A 25,084-nucleotide genomic window follows, 5' to 3' on the forward strand; every position below is an offset into this window, starting at 1 on the left:
GAAGCAGGTGGATGGACCTTTTGAATAATAAATTGCAATTTATTAAAGGTCGCATGGAATATGGAATCAATCTTTTAATTCCAGTAGAATAAGTTAATATTACGCATTTCGCCTTTCAGGGAATTCCTCTAATGTGGCCAATACTCGTTAACCCACCCGTCCGGACTCTGGGTTTAATATCCTGGAAAGGAATGCCACGTTCCCGGCTCTGATTATGCCCAAGTAAATGCAAATAAGCCACGACAAGGCGGCTAATGTTGTTGTAGTTGCGCACGATGAATGGACACGAATGGCGCCAGGGTCAGCAGTGGAGTCATCCCACCATCCACCCATCCATTCAGAAACCTTCCTCGTTCGGGGGAGTTTCGGTTTGTTTACCAAACAGCACGTAGATTTAATTGCTGTTGTGGGAAGGAGTCGCTCCGGGCGAGAGCCTTTGGCGAGTGGAAGCAACAACCACAACGTAGTTCAATTACAGGTGGTGCCGGGGGTGTTCCCTAGGTTGACTGTATGTGTATATGGTTGGGTAGCTGGTGACCACTGGTGGCCAGTGGCCAGTGGTGTGCGTGCGTAGAAATTACCATAAATCTGAAGGCTCGAATAAAAAAGGCTGCTCTGGTGAACTTGGCCAGCCAGTTCGTGTTGAGTTTTCGCGGCGAGCGGTTAACCGGAAACGCGGACAACCGAAGAACAGAATTTTTGAATATTAGTCGACCTGCGTGTCCACAGTGCCATGTCCACGGGACATCCCAGTGCTGAGCAATCAATCGACCCCCAATCCCGCTTCTCCCCATTCGGTGGCATCCACACAGGTGACCATGGTTCGCCGGGCATCGAGTGTTCCTCATCTGAATAGTAGTGGCGGCAGTAGTGCGGACAGCGCCGGAACGTCGGGCAGTCGTCGTGGTCGGGCTCCAGTGGCCGGCTCCCGCGGCCGAAAGACGCCCTCGACCACATCCACCGGCCAGAGTCAGCGGCAGAGTTCCGGCAGCAGCAGCAGTATGCCACGATCACGAAGTCTGACCAATGGCATGCGTCGTCTTAGTCCGCAGAAGGGGACTGGCAGTAGCGGTGGCGCCGGTGGAGGAGGTGGTAGCTCCCGCAATACGCCGTATTTCCTGCGTTCACGCGAGAATGAGTAAGTAGTGTGGGATAAGGATTGCGATGCTTCCCACCGTAATAAATAGGCGATAAGTTGTAAACAGTAAAGACCCATAAATCAAATATTCAATCAATCCATTTAAAAATAGATATAATCCCTAAACTGTAGTTGAAAAATTTAGTTTTCTAAAATTATTTTAGAAGAGAGTTACATGCAGAGCAATTTAATTGTTTTGGCCACTGAAAATGTAGTTTTGGAGCTTTAATAGTACGTGTGGCAGGGCGGAAATCGAATTCGGAGGACGGGGTAATGATAACACGACAGGCCGGGAGCCGGAGCAGCTCACCCCTAATAGGCGATCCATTAAAAACCCTTGAGGCAACGAAAATGACGGGAAGCCACAAGCCCAACCATAATGAGAGACAGTCGAACGGACAGCCGAACGGACAGGCGGCAATCAAGCGGACAGACAAACGGACGACCACCACGTTAGCAAGACTGACCGGCCTCCATTTAAACACTCTCTGTGGGTCGCAAGCGGAGGAAGTATGGGCACAGATCTGGGGTTTGAGTACCCAACGAGCACACGACACAAATCGATTTTGCAATTAAACTATATTGAAGTCTATAGCTGTGCCGATGTCCGTATGCCCGGTATGACCGGAGTCGAGAGCGAAAGTGACACATTTATGTATGTTGTTGTTGTTTTTTTATATTCGATGCGGGTTCAGGTGCAGAAGACACAATGAAGTTAAGGTTAAGGACCCCAGTTTCCTGGCGCGCTGGCAAGTGGCAAGTGGGTTAAGTGCTAGTTTTGGACCTGTCTCGCTTTCGGAAGGATCATTAATTGAAGTGATTGGAGGGTAAAAAGAAAGTTTGAACTAAGGCTTGGCCATAAAATACACTCAATCGCAGTGCACCATTAGAAATTCCCAAACTATTGAGTATTAATTTGTGTAAATATATCCACAATTGACACCTACGTCTGTCACTTAGTAATTTAATGAATTGTAGGGATATACGGAACCTGAATTTATTTAAGAGATACGATATGATTAATCCCACCAGGCTAACGGCATGGAGGGCGTTATAATTATTTTGAAGCACGCATGTGTTTCAGTCTTTTGATTAATTAATGCGTTGATAGCCGTATGATTGACGACACACATCGAAGACAGTGGTGCCATAATCAGTCATAAGCATATACGTATGTACAATCATACATCATGAATATAGTGGCACAGTATATGTACATATATGTATGCACATGGGCAATTTCACTACAGTGCTCAACACAAATGAATTTACGTGGCAGTCGGAAGTTTCCGTTTAATATCCGTGTGGATTTTATACTTTTCAAATTCATATATGGATTTTCTGGCATGCACAACACGAGTTAGGTCATTATTACGCCCCGCAGATAATCAAACCTGACATTTCGTTGCCTAAACCTAGCATGGCTAATAAATATCTCCTACTAGCGGGTCTGGTTGCCTCGGATTCGGAATTGGTTTCGGATTCCATGCCCCGGAAATAAAAGTGAGAGTTTCGTTCCTTTTTTTCCACTCGCTACAGTTTATTTGATTGGCAAACAAGTGGCCCAGAAAAACCCATATTTTTTTATTGCTCATACGATTTAGCCTGAATTTTCTCGTTACTTTTAAATCGGTGCTGGGAAAATATTTACCCCATGCAAATATCAACAATACTTACAAGTAGTAGGCTTCCATTTGCACAGGTATGAAATGTGTATTTCATATTGCACATATTTTTGTATGGCTAAAAATAGCATATTAATTGTCTGCCGTAAAACAAATTTCTGTAGTTGATTTGGAATAATAATTGCTGAATTGCAAAGTCCATTCTGGGTAACAAGGAATATTTGTAACCAAAATCAAAACTTTCGCTTAAAGCTAAGCCTTTGTAGTCTTTGTATTGGCCTATTAAATATTAAGGGCTAGACCAAAAGTTGATTGAACTTTTCTTGGCGTTAGCTCCTCAAGTCGGCACTCTGGGCCTTCGTGTTAATTCCTTTCTATTGGCGCCTTCTGAAATATTTACCAAGTGCACATATTTACCACAGCAGGCCCAACTCATGTCTGATTAATAATGGTTGAGTGAAGTATGGCCATTAGGGCATGAATGTTTAACGAGTCATTTACGTGAAAATGTTAAATGTCAGCTGTGTGCCACATACAATCACGTTAAGATGGCGCATCGCACATACGCCGTGTTGTCCAGCCTATTTGCGGTTCAATAAACCGTTTTTAGTGGAAACTTCGTTTGCTTTGTTGGGGATGCAATTACATTTGCTGGATAATTACTAAGTGAAACCAAAAGTTTCAGGAATCCTTATCAATAATTTATTGCTTAATATTACCATAATTCCAAAAAGCTGCGATTAAATTCCACCGAAGTCAGTTCGTTAATTCAATTGAAATGTGACCTCTGACTCCTAGCTCACCTTCACAATAGTGAGTTAGTCGATGCGGTGGTCAAATGAATCAGAAAAACCCCAAAAGTCACGCGCCATACCATCCACCCTTAACCTTGACTAATAATAGGCCGGTCGTAGTGAGAGCTCCATCAAGTTCAAGGCAATCCACAAATTCTGGAAATTCGCAGGACCCACAGCAAATGGAGCTCATAAAACAATGGGAGCTTTGTTTCACTTTGATTGATTAATTGTGATTCCGTTAATTGCGAGCTACATTTGGCATCATAGTTGAACAACCATATCCTTGGAACCTTAAAATATATATATGTATGTTTTACTCGTTATTGATTAATTGCTATATTGTACAAGTTATTTCAAGTTATTTATGTGACTTAAAAATACAATTGAAATATATCCTCTCAGGATTGGTAGCGCTGACACGCTGGAAATCGTGGCCTCCAAGTCCACGGGCAGCGAGGAGTGCTCAACGCCGGAGGACAATATTAACGTGGTGGTACGAGTGCGTCCTTTGAACGACAAAGAGAAAAGAGATCGACATGGGTCCACGCTTCAGTTTCCTGGAAACGGCCAGGTTATAGTACGTATTATTTTTACGAGCATTTCAACATGATGTTTAAACCAATCCGCTGCAGCTTGAAGGCAACGATGTGGGCCAGAAGAGGTCGCATAATCGCGATAGTGTGCGAGTTTTCACCTACAACGTGGTATTTGAGCCGGGGGCCACGCAGGAGGATATTCTGGACTACTCGGGTATAAAGCGCATCATTGAAATGGGCATCGAGGGATTCAGTTGCACGGCTTTCTGTTACGGCCAAACGGGATCCGGCAAAACGCACACCCTTACTGGACCCCCCGATTTGGTCAGTCCAGGTGTGAGAGTCTTGTAAAATGCTTAACTCCAAAGTGGTTTCTTTTCTCTTTAAGTTCGTTGGCAAGCCGAATCCCAAGGATCCGCGCCATGGCCTCATCTTCCGCTCGTTTTTGTATCTCTTCCAATTGATTAAGAATCGCAAGGACGTCAATTACGTGCTAAAAGCCTCCTTCATGGAAATCTACAATGAGCGGGTAAGTGGCGCCCAACGAGGGATCTCTAATTTGGATTGACCTCTGCAATATCAATTTAAATCCTAATTGCATTTGCCATAATACCGATTGCTTGTCCGCAAACATGTATTCCACTGACCTCCATTAATGGATGTCAGTACGCTTCACCCACCGAAAACAGACAGACTAACAGTCCACCCACATATCGTGGATTGTCACTATTCGTGAAATGTTTCTGCATTTTGCGTGGCACTTCATCGATTTGTTTTCTTAGCCTACCCACCATTTCCATATTGGTTTCGCAAATTGAATTGCATTTTTTATCAATCCCCTAGGTAATCGATTTGCTAAACCCGGGAAGTGCACGAAAACCGTTGGCGGTGCGCTGGTCCAAGAAATCGGGTGGTTTCTTCGTGGAGAACCTTTTCACGGTGGACTGCGAAGAATTGGATGACCTTCTGGCCGTACTGGAAGAAGGTAAGCAGTAGTTATACATATGTACATTCATAAAGTAGTTGCTTTGCACACATTCTATATTGCCATTCTTGTAGGTATGAGAAATCGTGCTGTTGGCTCTCATGCCATGAACGACCACTCCTCACGGTCTCACACAATATTGACGGTCCACATCCTGTCCGATCAGCAGACGGACGGTGGGGTGTTTCTTTCCAAGCACGGAAAGATAAACTTCGTGGACCTGGCTGGCAGTGAGTTAACCAAGAAGACGATGAGCGAAGGGAAAACCCTAGAGGAAGCCAACAACATCAACAAGAGCCTGATGGTTCTCGGCTACTGTATCTCCTCGTTGAGCGATTCCAAGAAAAGGACGGGTCACATTCCGTACCGAGACAGCCAGCTCACCAAGCTACTGGCCGACAGTCTGGCGGGAAATGGTGTCACCTTGATGATCGCTTGCGTTTCCCCCGCCCACTATAATCATGCGGAAACCCTCAACACTCTGCGATATGCGTCGCGGGCGAAAAGGATACGCACCAAGCCCGTTATAAAGATGGATCCTAGGGAGGCGCTGATTCTCAGTCTGAAGCGTGACATCCATGCACTCCAAATGGAGAACGATCACCTGAAGGCGGCATTGAATCTTCATCATCAAGCGGCTCCGAATGGTGGGCCGGTTGAGAATCTTCTGGAGCTTCAACTGGATCGAGTCAGCAGCGGTGGCGGAGTATCAGTGCCCAAAGTTGATTTGCAGCGATTACCAGAGCTTGATGGCTCCGAACTCGCCGAGCTCGTTAAGCTATACATGGTGGAGAACGAATCCCTGAGGCAGGAGAATAATCATCTGTTCACCGTGCGGGAAACCATTCTTAGGGATCAGGAGATTGTCTGCCGGGAAAACGAGCGACTGCTAAAGAAACTGGAGGATGTCAATAAGTAAGTGGGATGCTTGGCATGTTGAATTGGGGTCGGAACAATAGTTTTAAGTCTTGAACTGATTTTTGATTCCTTCTCCAGGACTGGCTCATTGTTCTCTCCCATTTCTGACTCGTTCTAGGTCGAATCCGAACGGGAATGAGGACAGTGAGCCAAGCCAGAAGGCCCAGCCGAATAAGGAGTGAAATATTACCTATATACATATATTGGATGTTTTCTACTTTTTAACCAGTTTTATGTAAAGTGCATTTGTAAATGTTTAACAAACAAAAAAAAAAAAAAAAAAACAAGCCAAGAGTGTGACTAGTCATGTAAGGATTTGTAATAAAAGTTTGTTTTTGTTCCTATGATACGAGCTTCCATAGAATTTTTACTATAAAGTAAAAACACTATCTGCGCCATTATTAAATTATGATTAAATGTTTTTTAATTTTCTTTTATAGAGTCTGTGTGCGTTCCCCATTGATACCAGCACGTCCGGCCATATCTCCAACGACAGGAAAGGAAACACCTGGCACTGAGATCTGGACAAATCCAGAACCGCTCCAATCTCCACCAGGACCAGATTTACCAATAGAGCAGCGGATGTCGGAGAATGCTGATAGACGAACAGATACGGCTCAAAAGCGAATCGATCAGAAAAGAATAGCCAAGAATATTCTTATTATGGCCAATGCATTCCGGAAACCGGACTCAGACATTACCAAGGAGTTGAATCTTAATCCGGAGGAGGCGCATGCTAAGCAGTCGGCTGAGTTTATGCCAGAGTAAGTTTTAGAAACATCATCTAATTAATATTACTCATAACTTCCTTTTTGATTCCAGCATGCTCACATAATTAACTTTAAATGAAAACAGTTGTAAACTTATATAATATATATTTTTGCAATAAATAAAATAAACGGTGTCCAAAACATTGATAAAAAAAATCTATAGCTAATAGGTCATATATTGATTCAATTTATGGAAGCTTATAGTAATTCCAAGATTCAAAAACTGCGGAATCTTTCCCCACGCCGCCAAGAAGCTTTCACCAACGGCTCGAAAAAGTCGGAAAATTAAAGCACCATTCTCAACGCGGTCACACTTTGATAAATATTGATTTTTCAGCGCCCCCAACAAAATATTTCACCGAGAAGTAGAGCGCATATTTCTCGCTTAAAATATTAGGGAAATCTAAATAAACACAACTCAAATTGAATCAAGGATATTATAGCAGTATTATCATCCCAGCAACCACCATAGGTCTCGCGGAGACAGCCGTCCTGGACATAATGGCTGCTAATTTGCAACAGCAGCGCTCCATCAACTTGCAGCTACGGCGGGAAGTGAAGATGGAGCGTATGCCCGTCTCGGTGGCCTGCTCCTTGATGATGAAGTACATGTTGGAGCACGAGGAGGAAGACTGCCTGCTCAGCGGCTTCACACAGAAGGTGAATCCGTTTCGTGAGAAGAGCTCCTGCAGCATCCTGTAGATCCGGATACATCATGATCCGGTCCCAATCCTAAAAGTATTATCCTATAATGTATACTCAATCACGGCCGAGATCAGAATCAGTCGTATTACCTATTTGCTGTTCGTTGTAAGTGTGCTGACCTCAATTATGTCTATAAACTAAGTATATACAATGAAATCGGACGAACCAAGAATTTATGGATGCATAAACAAAATACGAGAAACCGTCTTGACCTAAAACGCCTGCATATGTGTGTATAAATATCGTGTATTTTGCTAATCCTGTAGCTCTTTATTGGAGAATTTAGCAAAGCCCCTTTCCTATTGAGATATTCCTGAAATAAAGCCATGTAGTTAGTGATTTTCATGTGAAGGGAGTTTGTTTCGATTTGCTTTTGAAAGAAATTTAAAATTTCAAAATGTTCCGGATGAGCTTGACCACTTTAGCCTGGGTTAGCTGCGACCAAGCAAGTTCCCATCCCGATCCCATTTCCCATTTCGGATTAATCTTCAAAAGCGGGACATTTGCCATTTAAAACCGATTTCCGTGGCCAAAAAAGCCGTCAGAAAATGGCGAGATATGAGTTTTTTTGTGCAGATAGCCGAAATAAATCGAGCCAGGATTAGGGCCTGTGGTCGCCCCAGTGTTCCAGATGGAAGTGTAAGGCGCTGTCAAATAAAAAGAGTTTAAAAGAAGAGTTCGTTTTCGCCTTGGAAAAATCTTCAACGTTTAACCTAAAATGACACAGAAACATTAGCGGTTCCCGCCACTATTTCAAATTTTCACGAGTCACTAGCAACACTTCTATATCAACGCACAGCTGCTAATTCGACGTTCACCACACTGGCAATAATTGTGGTGTGTAAAAAAGAGCAATTTTACGAAGGTACAGCATGAGTTCGGGCTTTGTGACTGAAGCTGAGGCCACCGAGCAAAGGCAGAGACGTCAGGAGGAATGGGAGCGTGTACGTCAGCCGGAGGACCCACTAGAACGACCTGAGGAACCCTACGATGGGCGCTCACTGTATGAACGCCTCAAACAAAATAAGGACAAGAAGGACATGGAGTTTGAGGAAGCCCACAAGCTGAGTAAGTCTCTTCTATAAACAATGCAATCTGGCATTGTCTAACATGCGTGCTCAATATACGTATAGAAAACCTCATCCGTGGTCTGGACGATGATGAGGTGCAGTTTCTGGAATTGGTCGATGCCCATAAAATACATGCGGAGCGCCAGCAAATGCGCGACGAGGAGCTAGAACTAAAGGATTTCCGCAATCGTGTGGAAAAGCTGCAGGAGGAGAGTGTAGACAAGGTGGGTAAAGTTACAGCAACAATCAATTGATTTTACAATCTCCCGAACTTCCGCAACCCTCAGAAACTGCAAGCTGAACTAAAAACCACAGCAAAGTCCGCGGGAGCATCGGTCGGGCGTAGCACTCAGAAGACGCTGCTCGGCCAGGGTATCAAGAGAAAAAACGGCGAACTGCCCACCACCAGTAAAGTAGCCAAAATCACTGAGAATGAGGTCGAACAGGCAGCGACAAATGAAGCAACCAAGGAGCCTGTCGATAAGACAACGAACACCACATTAACTACAAACAAATACAACCAGGGGGCCCTAAAGTGCATCGCTATACTTCCGGGTATCGGCTCCTACACGGAGTCTAGTGACTCGGAGGCCAGCACTGATGAGGAGGAACCCAGTATTTGCAGCCGAACCGACTTATGTGGCCGCAAAATTCCCAAGAAGAAGCAGTGCTCAGAGTAGGATCAACTATTTATTTGGATTCTTAAAGTGTAGTTTTTCCTTGCAAGAGAATATAGCCTAGAGTGTAAACGTAATGTGTTACGCGTCCTTCTTTTTGTTTCTATTGCGATTCTTAACATTCGTCGTCTCATAAAAGTTGCTGCCAATTTTCTTGCGTTTCTGACTGCGCTCCAGGGAGCGTTTTTGCTTGGCAGTCAATCGAGGAGCTTTTGAAGTGCTAGGACCATCGTCGTCAGAGCTGCCCGCATCATCCGAATCACCAGGTTGTATTTTGGCCACTCGGAATTTACCAGACGATGTGATGGCCAGCTGCTGTGGCTTCTTTGACTTGGCCTTCTTGTGCACAACGCGTTGCAAGTCCTCATTGTACTCATCCTCCGAGTAAAACTCGTCCGCTCCATCGCTAGACTCCTCGTCTTCTTCACCAAGGTTGTGGATGCGAGCTTTTTTCTTTGCCGCACGCTCGGCCTTCTGTTGCTCTAAAAGCTCTAGATCTATGTGATCAAGATCCTTCACATCTTGCTGCTCATACTCAAGACCCACGCGAATTTTTCGAAAATCTTGGATCTGCTTAAACTCGCGCGCCTTCTTTACAGACTCACTGACGAATGTCGGTGCCTCGGATTTAGCATCTTCGTTGGGATCCTCTGCGACTACTTCCTCCTGCGTACCCTCCTGGGACTTGGGGACTGCGAATCCCTCGGGGGGAACGTAGAAAGGCAGTTTGCCACGTTGCCAATCGTTAAGCACCATACGGGCAGTTACCGTAACGTCCGGCTCACCACCTTTTAGCAACTTGCCGGTCTTTTGAGCCAACTGTTCTAAAAAGTGAGTGGATGTGTTCCAGTGTTCAATTTTGTAGTTCTTTGAAATGTACTCTGGACGCACGCGTTTCAGCAGAGAGTCTACGTAATCTTCAGGATTTGTGACGAGCTCCACCCGCACCACACCCTTCAACACCTTCTCGGTGTCAGTCTCCGCGGTGGGATACACCACGCCAGGACAATCGATCAAGAAGATGCGTTTCATTAGCGTTATGTACTGCCATACTTTCGTCTCCCCCGCAATTGGTGCTACTTTGCAAACCTTTTTTGATCGCAGCGCATTAATAACAGAAGATTTACCCACGTTGGGATACCCAATGAAGCCCACACTGATCTGTTTTTTGTCCAAATGCAGTTTGCCCAACTGACGGAAAAGATTGATGAGCGCACCTATAAAAATAATTGATTTTTATGACAAATAATTGATATTTTTACTTTATAAACGTACCTTTTCCAAATGGATGTTGTAGGGAGGCATGGAAGGCAATAGTAGGATATTCGGCACTAAGAATAGCCACCCAACGCTGGGTTACCCACACCGGCACCAGATCAACCTTGTTCAGGATGAAAAATAGATGTTTGTGCGGCTTTTCCTTGCGCAAGAACTCCTCGATGTACTTCGAACGCGTGCCCATGGGATCCCGGGCATCCAGAACCTGAAGCAGCACATCGGATGCATCGACCACCTTGTGCAGCTCGTTCCAGATGCGTTTGCTCTGTCCCGCACCGAACACCCAATCACGGACGGCCTTCTTTTCGCCAGTGTCCTCGCGGATTAGATCTAAGTCCTTAGCGGAATCGTACTTATAGGCCTGGTCATCGGCCGCCTTGCTTAGATCTTCCAGATCGCGAACCTTTAGGCTGACGCGTTTGCGCTGCTTTTTGGGCCCAAAGGTACTGTCGAAGCTCTCGGTGTCCAGCAAATGAACCCTTTTGTATTTTGCTGCCTCGTTCAGTAAGGTCACCGGTAACTGGGATGGTTTCATGATCACCTGGTAGGGATCCTTGACAGCCTTGCCAATCTCATCCTGGAACTTTTGCAAAGCAGTTTGCGAGATAACGCGGGAATTGCTGAACCACTTGGGCGTAGGCTCAACTCGAGCCATTGTTCCAGCAGGCAGGCGCCCCTAAAATGAAGCACATTTCCAGGGTTAGTATGAAGTATTAAATGGCTTGTGGGAGACATATTCGGCATTTTCTCTCTTGTGTTTAATAAACGATTTTTTCTTATATATAATTATATAAATTTTGCCAAAACTGCGTTTTATGAATGTAACGGGAGCTGCTAAATGCGCATTTGAACAATTTTAAAAAAATAGATTGGTCTGTTGGGGTCTACAACAAGAATGAAAACTTAAGATTTGTCTAATTAAATTATTATACCGATAATTATGCGAAAGAAAAATTTACATTTGAGATCTTTTTATCTTTTAATGCTTTCAATTTCAATATCTGTATTTTGAGTCGATCGTTTTAATTGCACTTGTGTGAAGTAGATGATTATTTTGGAAACTAAACAATGGTTTCCTTCCTATGGCTATGAGTGAAATCTATGGGTAATCTTATGTATCCAAAGATTTTAATTGTCGAAGATACATGTTGTAAAGCTAAAACTCACCTGAAAGGGGGCGGGAGTGAGGATCTTTCCAGTGCGATCGCGCTTGGCCTTGAAGTTACGGTACATCTGAAGCCGCTTGATGGTGCCCTTAGTGCGGGGGTTGGCGACTCCCTTGAGGCCGCTTTTGGGGCGCTCCGGATTCATCGAGTGATTTGAGTGGTTAAATCCCTGCGTCCGGGGCTTACCCGGGGTGCTGCGTACCTTTGGCATGGTGTCTGAAGAATGTAGTGTGCCTTGTTTATAAATCAAATAAATCGTATGATTGGACACTCTCAAACCAAACCACACGTGTTTTTTTATGAAATAAAAAAAACAAAGGGATCGGGTGTTGTTTAGCACTGCCTGGACTTAGTATCCAACACTGGAATGCGCTTCAGAAAATCTCGACTACGAGGACTGGCCACACTAAAATCACAACAGTAATAAACAGCAGTTTGGGTACAACCTATGAAATTTTTGCATTTATTAAATGCAACTATAACCGGGGTATATCTGGTCTTTAAATAATTTGTTGCAATTAAAGTGAATTTAAAAAATATGTAGTACTCTCTTGGCTACTCTTTGGTTAATGGTTATGGAACTACTATTCCTATTGGGCATATACTTATGACCATCACTGTATTCAAGTAGCAAGCTGGTTTTATATCCGTGTGCCTATATACATTTGTATCCGCTTGGCCACGAGCTTCGGCTGCACTTGGCAAACTTAAAAAATTAACCATTGAATCCTGCCTATTGCAACGAGAATATAATGTGCACCAGAACATTAAGAACGACACGTAGCGATTAGCATAGTAGATTTTAACATTCGAGCAAAATTTATTTCCCAAGCGCGTCTTGGGATTGCGTATGCGTGAGCCAGCACCTGCATGTGTGTGTGTTTTGGAATGTGGCCCTGCACGAAATTCAAATAGTGACCATCCTTGAGATTTTGCATACTGGCAAGATGGACGAGCACACGCTGAACGACCTGTTGGAGTGCTCCGTGTGTCTTGAGCGACTGGACACCACATCGAAGGTGCTGCCATGCCAGCACACCTTCTGCCGCAAATGCTTGCAGGTGAGTAATTGTTGTGGGTTTTCTGCATATATCATATAACCTGAATGATTTCATCATCCTATGCCAGGACATTGTGGCCAGTCAGCACAAGTTGCGATGCCCGGAGTGCCGCATCCTGGTCTCTTGCAAAATCGATGAGCTGCCTCCAAACGTCTTGCTGATGCGAATCTTAGAAGGTAACAGCTACGCCCACACCAATCTCAACTGGCAGAGCACAGCAGCCTACGCTGAAAATCAAAAAATGGTTGACTTTATGAGTGCGGCAAAGTGGCTTTGGCAATTGAATATGGCGTTTACCTGGTCTTTACCTAACTTTAAACACCCTTTCTTCAATTTTCACAGGCATGAAACAAAATGCAGCAGCTGGCAAAGGCGATGAAAAGGGAGAGGAAACTGAAACACAGCCGGAAAGCGCCAAACCTCAGACGCCAGCGGAATCAGTGGCCCTGCCTGGTAACCAACTACTCCAGGTGCAGTCACATCAGCAATCTCATCAGCCGACTCGTCACAAGCAACGCCGATTTCTACTCCCCCACGCCTATGCCCTCTTCGACTTCGCCTCTGGTGAAGCTACCGATCTAAAGTTCAAGAAAGGGGATCTGATACTGATCAAGCATCGCATTGACAACAACTGGTTTGTGGGTCAAGCGAATGGTCAGGAGGGCACGTTCCCCATCAACTACGTCAAGGTATCGGTTCCGCTGCCCATGCCGCAGTGCATCGCCATGTATGACTTTAAAATGGGGCCCAACGACGAGGAGGGATGCCTCGAATTTAAGAAAAGCACTGTAATACAGGTAATGCGCCGAGTTGATCATAATTGGGCAGAAGGACGAATTGGCCAGACCATCGGAATCTTTCCAATAGCATTCGTTGAGCTGAATGCAGCGGCCAAAAAGCTGTTGGACAGCGGGCTACACACCCATCCATTGTGCCATCCATCGAAACAACAGGGGCAGCGGGCTCTTCCTCCGGTTCCAGTTATTGATCCCACGGTGGTAACGGAATCCAGTTCGGGATCCTCCAATTCCACGCCGGCCAGCAGCAATTCAAGCTCCACATCCAGCTCGAATAACTGCAGTCCGAATCACCAAATCTCACTGCCGAATACCCCCCAACATGTAGTAGCTGCGGGACCGGCGTCTGTTCGTTTCCGTGACAAGGGAGCAAAGGAGAAACGCCACTCACTAAATGCTTTGCTTGGAGGAGGAGCTCCGTTGAGTCTGCTGCAGACTAACCGCCATTCGGCTGAAATTCTTAGCCTGCCCCATGAACTAACCCGCTTGGAGGTTTCCAGCTCAACAGCTCTGAAACCCACGTCCGCCCCACAGACATCGCGTGTACTTAAGACCACTGTTCAGCAGCAGATGCAACCGAATTTGCCCTGGGGATTCTTAGCCCTGTTCCCATACAAACCACGCCAAACGGATGAGCTGGAATTAAAGAAGGGTTGTGTTTACATTGTGACCGAACGATGTGTGGACGGTTGGTTCAAGGGGAAAAACTGGTTGGACATCACTGGAGTGTTCCCGGGCAACTATCTGACACCCCTGCGCGCCCGCGACCAGCAGCAGTTAATGCATCAATGGAAATATGTTCCCCAAAATTCAGATGCCCAGATGGCACAAGTACAGCAGCATCCAGTTGCACCAGATGTGCGACTCAACAACATGATGTCCATGCAACCGCCTGATTTGCCACCTCGTCAGCTGCAGGCTACCGCCACGACCACCAGTTGCTCTGTTTGGTCGAAACCAGTGGAGGCGCTGTTTAGCAGAAAATCGGAGCCCAAGCCTGAAACTGCCACAGCCTCGAATACGAGCAGCAGTTCCTCTGGAGCAGTGGGACTTATGAGGCGATTAACTCATATGAAAACACGTTCCAAATCTCCGGGAGCGTCCTTGCAGCAAGTTCCGAAAGAAGCTATTAGCACAAATGTGGAATTTACAACAAACCCATCAGCTAAATTGCAACCAGTACATGTGAGGTTAGATCCGCAATAATATGTTATCCTTATAGACTAAAATAAAAGTTAAATTTTTTTGTCTCTTCAGATCCGGTTCGTGCCCCAGTCAGCTGCAGCACAGTCAACCGCTCAATGAAACTCCAGCAGCCAAGACAGCGGCACAACAAGAACAGTTTCTAACCAAGCAACTGCCTCCTGCATCTACGAACAGCGTTTCGTACGGATCGCAACGCGTGAAAGGAAGCAAGGATCGTCCTCACTTGATTTGGTTCGTACGGCTTAATTTTAGGGCTTTAACTTTTAACTAACTCTTGGATTTTTATTCAGCGCGAGACAATCATTAGATGCAGCTACATTTCGCAGTATGTACAACAATGCCGCGTCGCCGCCGCCACCTACTACTTCCGTGGCCCCAGCTGTCTACACAGGCGGTCAGCAACAGGTGATTCCCGGAGGTGGAGCGCAATCCCAGTTGCATGCCAATATGATTATTGCACCCAGCCATCGGAAGTCGCACAGCCTAGATGCGAGTCATGTGCTGAGTCCCAGCAGCAATATGATCACAGAGGCGGCCATTAAGGCCAGCGCCACCACAAAGTCTCCTTACTGCACGAGGGAAAGGTGGGTTTTGCAAAACATTATTGTGAGCTTAGAGATTTACTAATATAACCTTTTATGGTAGTCGATTCCGCTGCATTGTGCCGTATCCACCAAACAGCGACATTGAACTAGAGCTACATTTGGGCGACATCATCTACGTCCAGCGGAAGCAGAAGAACGGCTGGTACAAGGGCACACATGCCCGTACCCACAAAACCGGGCTGTTCCCCGCCTCCTTTGTGGAACCGGATTATTAGGAAGGAATATATGGTTCAAACTAGAATTTATTAAGCGAAATTCCAAATTACTTGTCTATAAGGATTCAATCGTCGGTCTATTCGGGCTTCCAAATACGCAATCTCCTATTTCTCTTTTCAAAAAAGAAACCATTTTCTACTCTTCCAATCGAATGGGGGCAGCTCTCCGTTGTACTTTTTTATACAATGCTTAATCAAAATAGGCTAGCCATGTAAGACTTTGGGAACAGTTACTTAAGCCTTAGCAATTAGTTTAGCTAGAGAAATAATCTAACCGATCCTTGTGCCCTCTACAAAGTTATTTGCATTATACGATACTCAGTAATACCCTTTGGTCGTTTTAACTTATTTTATTCACCAAGCAAAACATCGAAGCTAACTGTGGATTCAACTACGGCAGGAAAGGTTACTCGCTTTTTTCGAACTTGGATCCGTAGATGGGCACGTACTGCAGGACCAGCTTCCAGTCGGTGTAGTAAAGCACGGCCAGGCCAGCAGCTCCTCCGAATCCGGCTCCAGATCGGATGCTACGAATTAAAAGAAACAAGTTGAGTTCTCAGGATGGTTATGCAATGTGTGCTTTGGTAGCGTTAAGAGAGTGGGAACACTAATGAATTCATGATGCAGAATCAAGCACGACATCATATACTTACAAGGAACTCGCAATTTCAGCGTGCTTCTTGCCAAAAGGTATGCGGAAAGCCATTCTTTGTTGGTTTAATAACTTTTCACTCGCACCAAAATATTCGCAATGAACGCAACACTTTCGAATGTGCTAAATAATACCACTGCAGTGTGACCGTAGGCCAGCGCACAACTTTAAGTGCAAGGTATGACAACTCTGTGCGGCCTACGTGAGAACAACAACTAGTCATCAACAAAAACTAATATCCGCAAGAACTAATCAAAAATTACGAAATTAAAATGAAAATATCCGTTTTTGGGGAGCTTAACACTTTCGAGCTGTTTGTCCTGTCCACTGTGATACCGGCTGTGTTCGTTTACCTGTGGACTCTGATATCTGGCGATATGAAGGTAGGGCAGATATTGCTAATCAGAATGGTAAATTTTAAGTAATTTTGCCTTTCTGACCTGATTTTACAGAATTTCAAGGGCAGCAAATTGGCATACTCAGTTTATACGGCCAAGGATCCCATTAATTGCTATCAAGACTACGAACCGGAGAAGCCAAAGGATACGTAGACTATGTGCCCGGTTGGATTGCCAGGAACCAACATCTTTTATACTTGTATATATTTATGAGAATTGTGTGATGATCAAAAGAGGGTTCTTGGAAAAGGACAATAAACCTTTGTGGGCTGCATTTAATATTTCGTTTTTTCTTGTAGCTTTCGGGAATTTTCACATATTTATAAATATTTTAAAAGTAAATAAGATAATTCCATATGAATCATATTTCGAACGACCTGGTCACACCCACCCTTTCTTGGTATTTTCGCGCTTGTAGCAAACTTTCTCATTGAAGTGAGCCCAGTCAGAGATTTTAAGGTAGTTTTTGGCTTCCTAATTGTTTAAACGCTCCCTTATCGCCGGATATTGCGGGTTTTGATCGTGTCCTTCGCACTTCCTGGTGCCCATACGCACCAACAATCCGATAGTCTCCAAGTCAGGCCGAAAAACTAAAACAAACAAAGAAGACAACTACGCAGAAGACGAACAAAAACAATGTCGGAAACATACGGTTTGTCAGCACACAACTAACTAATTAATGCATTTTACTAATTAATTCCGGTGCTCGTCGCTCACCTAGATTACCTGTTCAAGTTCCTGATAATTGGCAGTGCTGGCAGCGGTAAGAGTTGTCTGTTGCATCACTTCATCGAGAGCAAGTGTAAGTTAGTAGCCTGAAAATAATAGACGCTTAATGAATTTTATAACTATGTACCATCAAAGTCAAAGACGACAGTTCGCACACCATCGGAGTGGAGTTCGGCTCGCGGATTGTGAACGTGGGCGGCAAGTCGGTAAAGCTACAGATATGGGACACGGCCGGTCAGGAGAGATTCCGATCGGTGACAAGATCGTACTATCGCGGAGCAGCTGGAGCTCTCCTGGTCTACGACGCCACTTCGCGGGACTCATTCAATGCTTTGACAAACTGGTTGAATGATGCTCGCACTCTGGCCAGCCCAAATATTGTGATCCTTTTGGTGGGCAACAAAAAGGACTTGGAGGAGGCGCGTGATGTGACCTTTCTGGAAGCAAGCACCTTTGCCCAAGAGAACGGTATGTTTTCCAGGATTATCTATAAATTGTCTATCGTCATTCTACGTCTGTTTGTCGTTGCAGAGCTTATCTTCCTGGAGACGAGCGCCAAGACGGGCGAGAATGTTGAGGAGGCCTTTCTCAAGTGCTCAAAGACCATACTGGCCAAAATTGAGACCGGAGAGCTGGATCCCGAGCGCATCGGCAGCGGTATTCAGTACGGCGGAGCTGCCCTCCGTAACTTACAGACACGACAGCGCAGCATCAATAAGCCGGATTGCACCTGTCGTGTTTAAGCCGCATAAGTGGTGCTGATTTATTTCCATTTAATCTCAAACCGGAATGCGCATTCGGATTCCTCCTTAGTTGTATTGTGTACTTGTGTGTGTCCACTTTTTTAGTACGTATTTTGTCTTGCTAGATTAACCATTCCAATTGTAAGCATAATGCAATTCGATTTGTTTTAACATAACCAATTACCACTTGAAAGCCTATGATTTCGGGGTAACCCCAAATGTTACTTACTATAATTTGTAATTCGTGAAGCACTAGAGCCCTCGAGCAACGAATGATGTATGGCTACAGGCACATGGATCGGATCTAGAGGATGAACAGAATACACTCGGCATTTTTAATGTAAATAAGTAGCGATACGCCGTTGACGACGTCGCCGATTGTAAATCCCATTGAAGCATGCACGCGGTAAATAAAAACGCAAATTGATAAATTCAATTGTATAAAAATATTTATTTCGACCCTAGGTAACAAATGTATTAAAGCTACTAAATTTTACTTTTAACAATGATGTTAAAACATTTTAAAAGGTAAAAATTAAAAAAAAAAAAATAATTAAAAACCGTTTGTCATGGGCTCTTGGTTTTGGTTTGTTTTAAGACATTTTAACAATTTATGCTAATCAAAAATGAGCATACATATGTATGTATATTTTAGATTTTGTTTTACACATTTAATATCTATTAAAGCAATGTAAAAGTATTTTTTAATTCTAAGATTTGGAGTTAAGTTGATTAAATGCTCTTTACTGTCCTCTTCCAAATGATTTCTTCTTGGCTATAAAGCAAATGCAATGCAGTTTAGCAGAAATCACATGGAAACTCGAATGGACTTCTAGCCCATGGTTCTACCATCATATTAGGCGTCGTATATGCTTAGCCGCTGAAGGGCGTGCTTGGCAGCCGATAGCTTGGCCTGGTTCTTATTGCTCCCAAATCCGTAAACCTTAATCGACTTTTCCATGCAGGTAAATTGACAACCAACCATCAAAGTGTCCCCATCCATAATGGGCGAGCTGAACACGGGCTTCGCATGCTTGTGCTCAATGAGCTGGCGTATAGGATTGATGGGCACATTGCGCGTGAACTCCTGAAGCTCCGGCTCGAAGAGACGGAAAATGACATCCCAAGTGCGTCGGAGATCTCGGCAGTCCAGGTATATGGCTGCAATAAGGGCCTCCAGAACATCCCCCAATGTCTTTGGCACGTCCACATTTGTGGACATGTTGAACTCACCCTTTGGTGGGACTCCTTGCTCTGCTTCCTGAGAAATGCATTCATTTGCATGCGGTAACTCCAATTCGTCATCCAAGTCCAGCGGGGTCGGCAGAACATCAGCTTCCTCGAGCAGAATGTGCACATAGTTGGTCACCCGGTGACCCTGGCTCTCCTGGAAATTCACGAATTTGGATATGGTCTCGGAGAGCTTTTCGTTCTCCGCTAGGATAAAAAAGTGCAAACGATGCCGCACGCAAATGCATGCCAGCGTAGTATTGTTGACCAAAGCGGAACGCAGATCTGTGAGGGCGCCCGGATTCATTTTCGTATTGTTCTCAAAAATATAGGCAGAGATTAGAAAGTCGAGTATGGCATCGCCAATAAATTCCAGCTCCTGATAGGACCCAGTGATGCGATTAGTGGGATACGAAGGATGGGTGAGGGCCTGCAGCAAATATCGCCGATCCTTAAACGTGTAGCCCAGATTATGTTCCAAATGAGAGTGATTTATGAGAAAGCCGTCTATTTCTGTGGTATTCACGTTCGCCCGTATATTCTTGCTGCCCAGTTCGAGGTTCAGTAACTCAGTAAGAGGCTTGTCAATATCCGACCGGCAAATCTTAAAGTACTCTAGCATCTTGAAGGCATGCTGCAGTCCGTAATTCTTAACGATCACGCCCAATAGCGCCTCAAGGGTATCGGCTATCACCTTGTTGGCAATCGTGACCTGTCCCACGCAGTAGTTTACCTCGGATGAAAAATCGGAGCCATCATAAAAGGAGCCAGCATTCGCTCGACATCCCGCCACGAAGCAGTTGTACTTGATATCGCTGCAGTTGCCCTTCACCAGGGACTCCTCATCGTCGAGAGCCAAGTCACGGAGATTGTGTGGGCCAATCATGTTTGCAAATTCGGGCTTTTCTCGCCACAAGGCTAGAACATTGTGGGGCAAACTGATGCTGGGTGGAACCCATGTGTATCTAGGCGTAAACAGAATGGTGTTGAGCTTTTTGGGGATGTCCGTGTCGGCGAGGCAGTACAACAGGTTACGATTAGACACAAGCTTGGATTTGACCTGTGTAAGAGTGCCCTCATTCCAATCCGAATACTTGCTGGCCAGGTAGAGCGTGGCACTAAGCTTTAGGAAGGAATCGCCCAGAATCTCTAGGCGTTCCATGTCGAAAACATCCGTTGCGCTCGAGGCAGTGATTGCAGCCAAAAACTCGCCCTGCTCCGCTGGCGTTATATGTTCTTCGGAAAAAGTTTTTTGCAAAATGAGCAGTGGTTTTACCGCCCCGCGGACAGTCGGTCTAGACGGCATCAAAGCTGGTACGTTTGCGTTGGTCTTGGCCGGACTTCTGTAGCCATAGACATTACCCGTGGGCATATGGAACTGATTTTTTGTCCAGTACTCCTTATCTTCAAAATCTTTATTATCTAGCTCACACACATTACCAACGCTAAAATTATAGTAGTAGGCCAGCTCCACGGGATACGTACTCAAAAGATTCCGCGACAGATCAACCGGTTCCATATACTGTTGCCAGGAATTTTCTAAATCTGTTATTTCAAGAGATGCCATGTTCGCCTGAATGGACTTTGTGGCCATTGGCTCTAAAAGGGATTTCGGCTCCTCGACATCCTCAGTTGGTATGGCATTGCCCAGGGGGTCGACATTCCGCCTTAGTGAAAAATCAATTTCTAGTGGCTTAGGCATGTAATCAGTTCCATTGAAAGGCAGCAGATCGAGGTTTAAATACGTATTAAATCGCTTGCGTAAGGACTCCGCGTGGAGAAGGAAGTACATGCGGTTCAAAATGCTGGGTAGGAAGATCAACTTAATCCATAAATCGCCAGGAAATTCCAAATTGATGCACAGCTCCGGAATCAAAATTACTTTCAACCTAGCCTTGCTCTGCGCTTTGGATTTTCCACGATTTTGAACGTAGAAATTGAGCTGTTCCGTAAGATCTCTGACCTCAATCAAAAACTTATCCTTGTGAACAACATCACCAATGCGGTTGCCGTACTTTGACATGGTGAAATCGTAATAGGTCTTTTCCTGTTGGTTATTTTCCATAAAACTTAACGGTGTTAGCTCTCGGTGCACCTTTGTGACCAGCATGCGCTTATCATAGTTGGCATACCATTGGGTAACAATTTTCCCCTCAAAATCTTCAGGACGTGGAGCAGGCTGTTGCTCGCGTTGCTGTACATTTGACCCTTGACCTTGTGGTAACTTCTGAAACTTGGTCATCAGTTGCCAGTCAATACATTTCTGTTGATCCGCATCCAGTATGAGAGGAACTACCAGGTAGGAGTTCTCCTTGCTGCGACGATCCAGCACAAAGCACGGCTGCCAGATCTTCAGGATATCGCGGAATACCATTCCGTGAAACTGATGGAGCAGTTCCAGCTGCTCGGAGTTCTGGATAGTTACTTCAAGTGGTGCATCGGCCACTCGAACGTGCAGCATACCCTGATTGCTAAACAGGGGCATCTCTGCAAGGCGTGGTAGCTTGTTTCGCAGCAATATAGCATAATTTCTAGGTGTTTGGAGGTTTAAATACATGTGTTCCGTGTACTCACACAATTTGAACTGCGGCTCTAAAAATATCTCGTAGGCATAACAGAGCTCACCTACCCGCGGACGTGCGTCGTAAAACTCCAACGGACAGTGGGTCTTGTATGTACGGGGCTTGTTCTTCTCGCCCTTGTTTACTGTCGCAGTTACTATGGTTGAAATATTAAAATAAGTAAACAGATCTTATGCAAGTTCTTGTTAACTCACCACTATCGCCATATTTATTCCAGTGCTCAAAATGAACGTCAGCAATAGCGGCTACGCGCTCCTTCAATGTTTTGGGTAGGAATTTCTCGCTTAACTCTCCCAAACTGTAGAGTGCCAGACACGCTTTGAAGGCAGCTGATATTTTGGCAATTCTAGCGTTGTCCATGGGATCGCTCTGAAAGAAATGAAAGCAATTAAGGCTATTTGATTTTGCCATTTTCAATCTGATTCTCTAGCTTACGTAAATTGTGTCCCTTAGAATGCAATTTAGTGGCATGTTGATTGAAACTACGTGTTTGTCCTTGGCATTAACACCAAATAACTTATTACGTTCGCCTTCTTCCAATAAATTGATCCAGGGGATCACAAAGCCAAAAGCATCCGTGGGAATTTTCTGGCAATAGCGATGCAGTAGGGTTAGGGCATTGCTGGGAAGCAAAACGGCACCATACTCATTGGTGTAAGGCTTAATAACGTCCTGGAAGTGTTTTTCGATTTCGTACAATTCTGGCATAGCCTGTTCTAGAACTCGTTCCTTTAAATATTCGGCAATCTCATCATGCGCATTCCGATACTGACAAATTTGCTGACACGTCTTTTCCCTGTCCCTCTCAGTCGTGAACACCACGAATTTGGCCTCAGGGGAACGAGCCCGACCCTTTGTCTGCACGTACATGTTAAAGGTTTTAAGATGATCAAGAATAATGACATGATTGCAGGCCTGCACATCGATGCCTTCTTCTAGGACGCTTGAACATATCATCAGATTGGCATTACCTTCCCGAAACTTTTGAATGGCCTGCGAGACGGTAAGGACATATTTTGAAAAATATCAGCAAGTAACGATAATTCCCACACCTACAGATTTTTGATGTTTTCTCTCCAAGACGTTCCCAAAGTCTGGGGAAATACTGTTGCGGCCCACCATGAATTGGGGAGTAAGCACGTTTCGCAGCTCAGGAGTAGAATTGATGTAGTTGAGCAGCAAGCCATAGATGCACTTGCAGGTGTAGCGGCGTTCAACAAAGACCAGGCAGCAGATATCTTTGGGATCCTTATAAGCGAAAGATACCTTAAGACTCATCAGGAATCGCTGAATCTTCGGGGTGGAGAAGTTCATAATGATGTTCTCAGTGTTCACGTCGTCATCAGGACCGTCGTCGTCATCTGTCATGTCCCGCAGTTTTTGCACCAGCAAGTGACGGATTCTCTCGCACAAGGTCAAGGCCGTCCTATGCATCAACTTCACGCTTAGCGTCTCGGCCTGGCGCCTCTTTAAATCGAACTCGACAATTAACGATATTATGGCTATGGAAGCTGCGTAGATGCCGTACTCTTCCAGCTGGTACACAAAGTCGTTGAACAACTGCTTTACAAAGCCCTTCTTCGACGAATCCCGCGGGCTATGCAATGACTTTGACCTTCGCACCGGTTGAACGCCAATATTCATGAGCTCTAAGGACACAAAGAACTGTTTAATTTGTGCGATTATGAACCTTGCAACCGTGGGCCCTTGCTCTTGATGTGGAAAGGACACCATGACCTCTGTGGGCTTGGTGGCGTACCTGAAAGGAATACGCACTTGTTGAGAAACTAAAGCTAAAATACGAGCAGCTCTTACAGCATCACGTTTTCAATCTCCTTGGAGCCGGACACGGTAATGATGTTTCCCCGATATGTGATCTCCAGCTCTTTAAGTTTTGTGGCCACTTTCGTAATTTCATTTCCCTTGATTAGCACCCCGGTGAGACCCACCACGCGCGGCAAATTTGTTTGATCAGCAATAGTGAACAATCGCATGAACTCACGAAATGGGTGGTGACGAGTACCGTGGTGGCACTCGTCTATAATGACAACGCTTATAGAGTTTAGAGCCATGTTCTTCTGGGTGACCATATCCAAAAAGACCTGGGCCGTGCCAACAAGAACCTGTTAAGAAACAAAAATTGCGCATGAAGGATTAATTCTGGAAGAAGTGTACAATGTACACTGTACAATGGAAAATCCTTAAAAGAAACATAAACACAACAACGCGAAGTATCGAAGAGCAACTTAAAAAAATCAAATAGAAAATGCATTTCTTTCATGAAACTGTTATCCACCGCTGGTATGGATCGTATCTACTACTCGATGATCCAGAACAACCCCCACCCTCAATTTATCTTTAAATAAATAAATAAAATAAATCAATTGATGGCTTACCGAAACCCGACCCTTTACAGCCTGCAAAAATGCTGATCTCAAGTGTTTCAACTCAAGTGGTGAACGCATTTTCAGTGTGTAGTGTGTAGTCTGTACGTGATCATAAGTAAAAATGACTCCGCCATCCTATACTCACTTGGTTGTTTTCGATTTCTTCACTCCACTTTCCGCGCGTCCATTCGTCCACTCCCTGTTCACCCACATAAAAGCCAACCTTAAAGTTGGTGTTCCGCCTGACGGACACCGCCTGTTGTCGGGCCAATTCCACAGTATTGCACATGAACAACGCACGCTTTCCGCCTTTTGCGATGGGTCTTTATAGGTAACACATATTATAATATATATATATAAATGTAAGTATTCATTCGTTACTAACTTGTCCAAGTCCTGGGAGAAGCGCTTCAGGACCAGGATCGCCACGAACGTTTTCCCTGATCCTGTGGGCAGGTAGACAATGCCATTGCGCTTCGTTAGGTAGTCAACCAGGCGAAGTTGATAGCTGCGAGGCTGGACAGGATTTTGTTAATTATTTTGCAATGAGGATGCGAATGCGAATGCAATTTATTATACCTTATACCTTTCCACATCTTTGCTTATGGTTACAGAGTCTTCTGGCTCTTGCATAGTTTAGCTGTTTAAGTTGAATTTTTTATTTCACTCTACGTAAGTTTAGAGTTCCCCGGATGTTGATATTACAACTTTAGAAGTCAAATTTTCAACAAAAAGACAAAGAAACCGGCGACAGAGTAGCCAGCGGCTCGTATTACATGCATTGTGTCAAACGTTTTGAGAATTGTGTTTTAAA

General features: G+C 44.8%; 9 protein-coding genes across 12 annotated transcripts; 6 read left to right on the forward strand and 3 right to left on the reverse strand.

Moving 5' to 3' along the window:
* Positions 1-628: 628 nt before the first annotated feature.
* LOC6609626 (kinesin-like protein KIF12) lies at positions 629-6,910 on the forward strand. Of its 2 annotated transcripts, XM_032716365.1 has the most exons (8): positions 629-1,138; positions 3,963-4,137; positions 4,193-4,420; positions 4,485-4,625; positions 4,940-5,081; positions 5,156-5,996; positions 6,440-6,763; positions 6,822-6,910. In XM_032716365.1, exons 1-8 carry the CDS (start codon positions 819-821, stop codon positions 6,832-6,834), a joined length of 2,184 nt encoding a protein of 727 aa, XP_032572256.1. In that variant the 5' UTR covers positions 629-818; the 3' UTR covers positions 6,835-6,910. The 2 variants fall into 2 exon arrangements, with proteins under 2 accessions (XP_032572256.1, XP_002034303.2); XM_002034267.2 differs by lacking the exons at positions 6,440-6,763; positions 6,822-6,910 and adding an exon at positions 6,118-6,348.
* A 159-nt stretch (positions 6,911-7,069) lies between these two features.
* Positions 7,070-7,825, forward strand: LOC6609627 (guanine nucleotide-binding protein subunit gamma-1). The gene has a single exon (XM_032716366.1). It carries the CDS (start codon positions 7,271-7,273, stop codon positions 7,469-7,471), a length of 201 nt encoding a protein of 66 aa, XP_032572257.1. The 5' UTR covers positions 7,070-7,270; the 3' UTR covers positions 7,472-7,825.
* Positions 7,826-8,282: 457 nt separating this feature from the next.
* On the forward strand, positions 8,283-9,298 carry LOC6609628 (PSME3-interacting protein). The gene is made up of 3 exons (XM_002034269.2): positions 8,283-8,542; positions 8,608-8,768; positions 8,832-9,298. The coding sequence occupies exons 1-3, from the start codon at positions 8,347-8,349 to the stop codon at positions 9,222-9,224; spliced, it is 750 nt and encodes a 249-aa protein (XP_002034305.1). The 5' UTR covers positions 8,283-8,346; the 3' UTR covers positions 9,225-9,298.
* Positions 9,216-11,989, reverse strand: LOC6609629 (nucleolar GTP-binding protein 2). Its single transcript, XM_002034270.2, has 3 exons — positions 11,667-11,989; positions 10,497-11,175; positions 9,216-10,438 (listed from the first exon to the last, which is right to left on the reverse strand). Exons 1-3 carry the CDS (start codon positions 11,874-11,876, stop codon positions 9,303-9,305), a joined length of 2,025 nt encoding a protein of 674 aa, XP_002034306.1. The 5' UTR covers positions 11,877-11,989; the 3' UTR covers positions 9,216-9,302.
* A 290-nt stretch (positions 11,990-12,279) lies between these two features.
* On the forward strand, positions 12,280-15,876 carry LOC6609630 (E3 ubiquitin-protein ligase SH3RF1). The gene is made up of 6 exons (XM_002034271.2): positions 12,280-12,726; positions 12,794-12,902; positions 13,069-14,713; positions 14,781-14,960; positions 15,020-15,313; positions 15,375-15,876. The coding sequence occupies exons 1-6, from the start codon at positions 12,613-12,615 to the stop codon at positions 15,547-15,549; spliced, it is 2,517 nt and encodes an 838-aa protein (XP_002034307.1). The 5' UTR covers positions 12,280-12,612; the 3' UTR covers positions 15,550-15,876.
* On the reverse strand, positions 15,877-16,334 carry LOC6609631 (cytochrome b-c1 complex subunit 10). The gene is made up of 2 exons (XM_002034272.2): positions 16,203-16,334; positions 15,877-16,076 (listed from the first exon to the last, which is right to left on the reverse strand). Exons 1-2 carry the CDS (start codon positions 16,253-16,255, stop codon positions 15,956-15,958), a joined length of 174 nt encoding a protein of 57 aa, XP_002034308.1. The 5' UTR covers positions 16,256-16,334; the 3' UTR covers positions 15,877-15,955.
* A 50-nt stretch (positions 16,335-16,384) lies between these two features.
* LOC6609632 lies at positions 16,385-16,878 on the forward strand. The gene is made up of 2 exons (XM_002034273.2): positions 16,385-16,584; positions 16,654-16,878. The coding sequence occupies exons 1-2, from the start codon at positions 16,474-16,476 to the stop codon at positions 16,750-16,752; spliced, it is 210 nt and encodes a 69-aa protein (XP_002034309.1). The 5' UTR covers positions 16,385-16,473; the 3' UTR covers positions 16,753-16,878.
* Positions 16,879-17,006: 128 nt separating this feature from the next.
* Positions 17,007-18,507, forward strand: LOC6609633 (ras-related protein Rab-4B). Its single transcript, XM_002034274.2, has 4 exons — positions 17,007-17,251; positions 17,321-17,401; positions 17,464-17,796; positions 17,860-18,507. Exons 1-4 carry the CDS (start codon positions 17,236-17,238, stop codon positions 18,069-18,071), a joined length of 642 nt encoding a protein of 213 aa, XP_002034310.1. The 5' UTR covers positions 17,007-17,235; the 3' UTR covers positions 18,072-18,507.
* Positions 18,503-25,007, reverse strand: LOC6609634 (endoribonuclease Dicer). Of its 3 annotated transcripts, none has more exons than XM_032716362.1 (8): positions 24,850-25,007; positions 24,656-24,786; positions 24,416-24,593; positions 23,699-24,006; positions 22,940-23,642; positions 22,319-22,876; positions 22,078-22,252; positions 18,503-22,019 (listed from the first exon to the last, which is right to left on the reverse strand). In XM_032716362.1, the coding sequence occupies exons 1-8, from the start codon at positions 24,901-24,903 to the stop codon at positions 18,928-18,930; spliced, it is 5,199 nt and encodes a 1,732-aa protein (XP_032572253.1). In that variant the 5' UTR covers positions 24,904-25,007; the 3' UTR covers positions 18,503-18,927. The 3 variants fall into 3 exon arrangements, with proteins under 3 accessions (XP_032572253.1, XP_032572254.1, XP_032572255.1); XM_032716363.1 differs by having other exon boundaries at positions 24,857-25,003; XM_032716364.1 differs by lacking the exons at positions 24,416-24,593; positions 24,656-24,786; positions 24,850-25,007 and adding an exon at positions 24,280-24,363.
* Positions 25,008-25,084: the final 77 nt, after the last annotated feature.

Source organism: Drosophila sechellia, chromosome 2R (assembly GCF_004382195.2).
Source record: "Drosophila sechellia strain sech25 chromosome 2R, ASM438219v1, whole genome shotgun sequence".
Classification (NCBI taxonomy): Eukaryota; Metazoa; Arthropoda; class Insecta; order Diptera; family Drosophilidae; genus Drosophila; species Drosophila sechellia.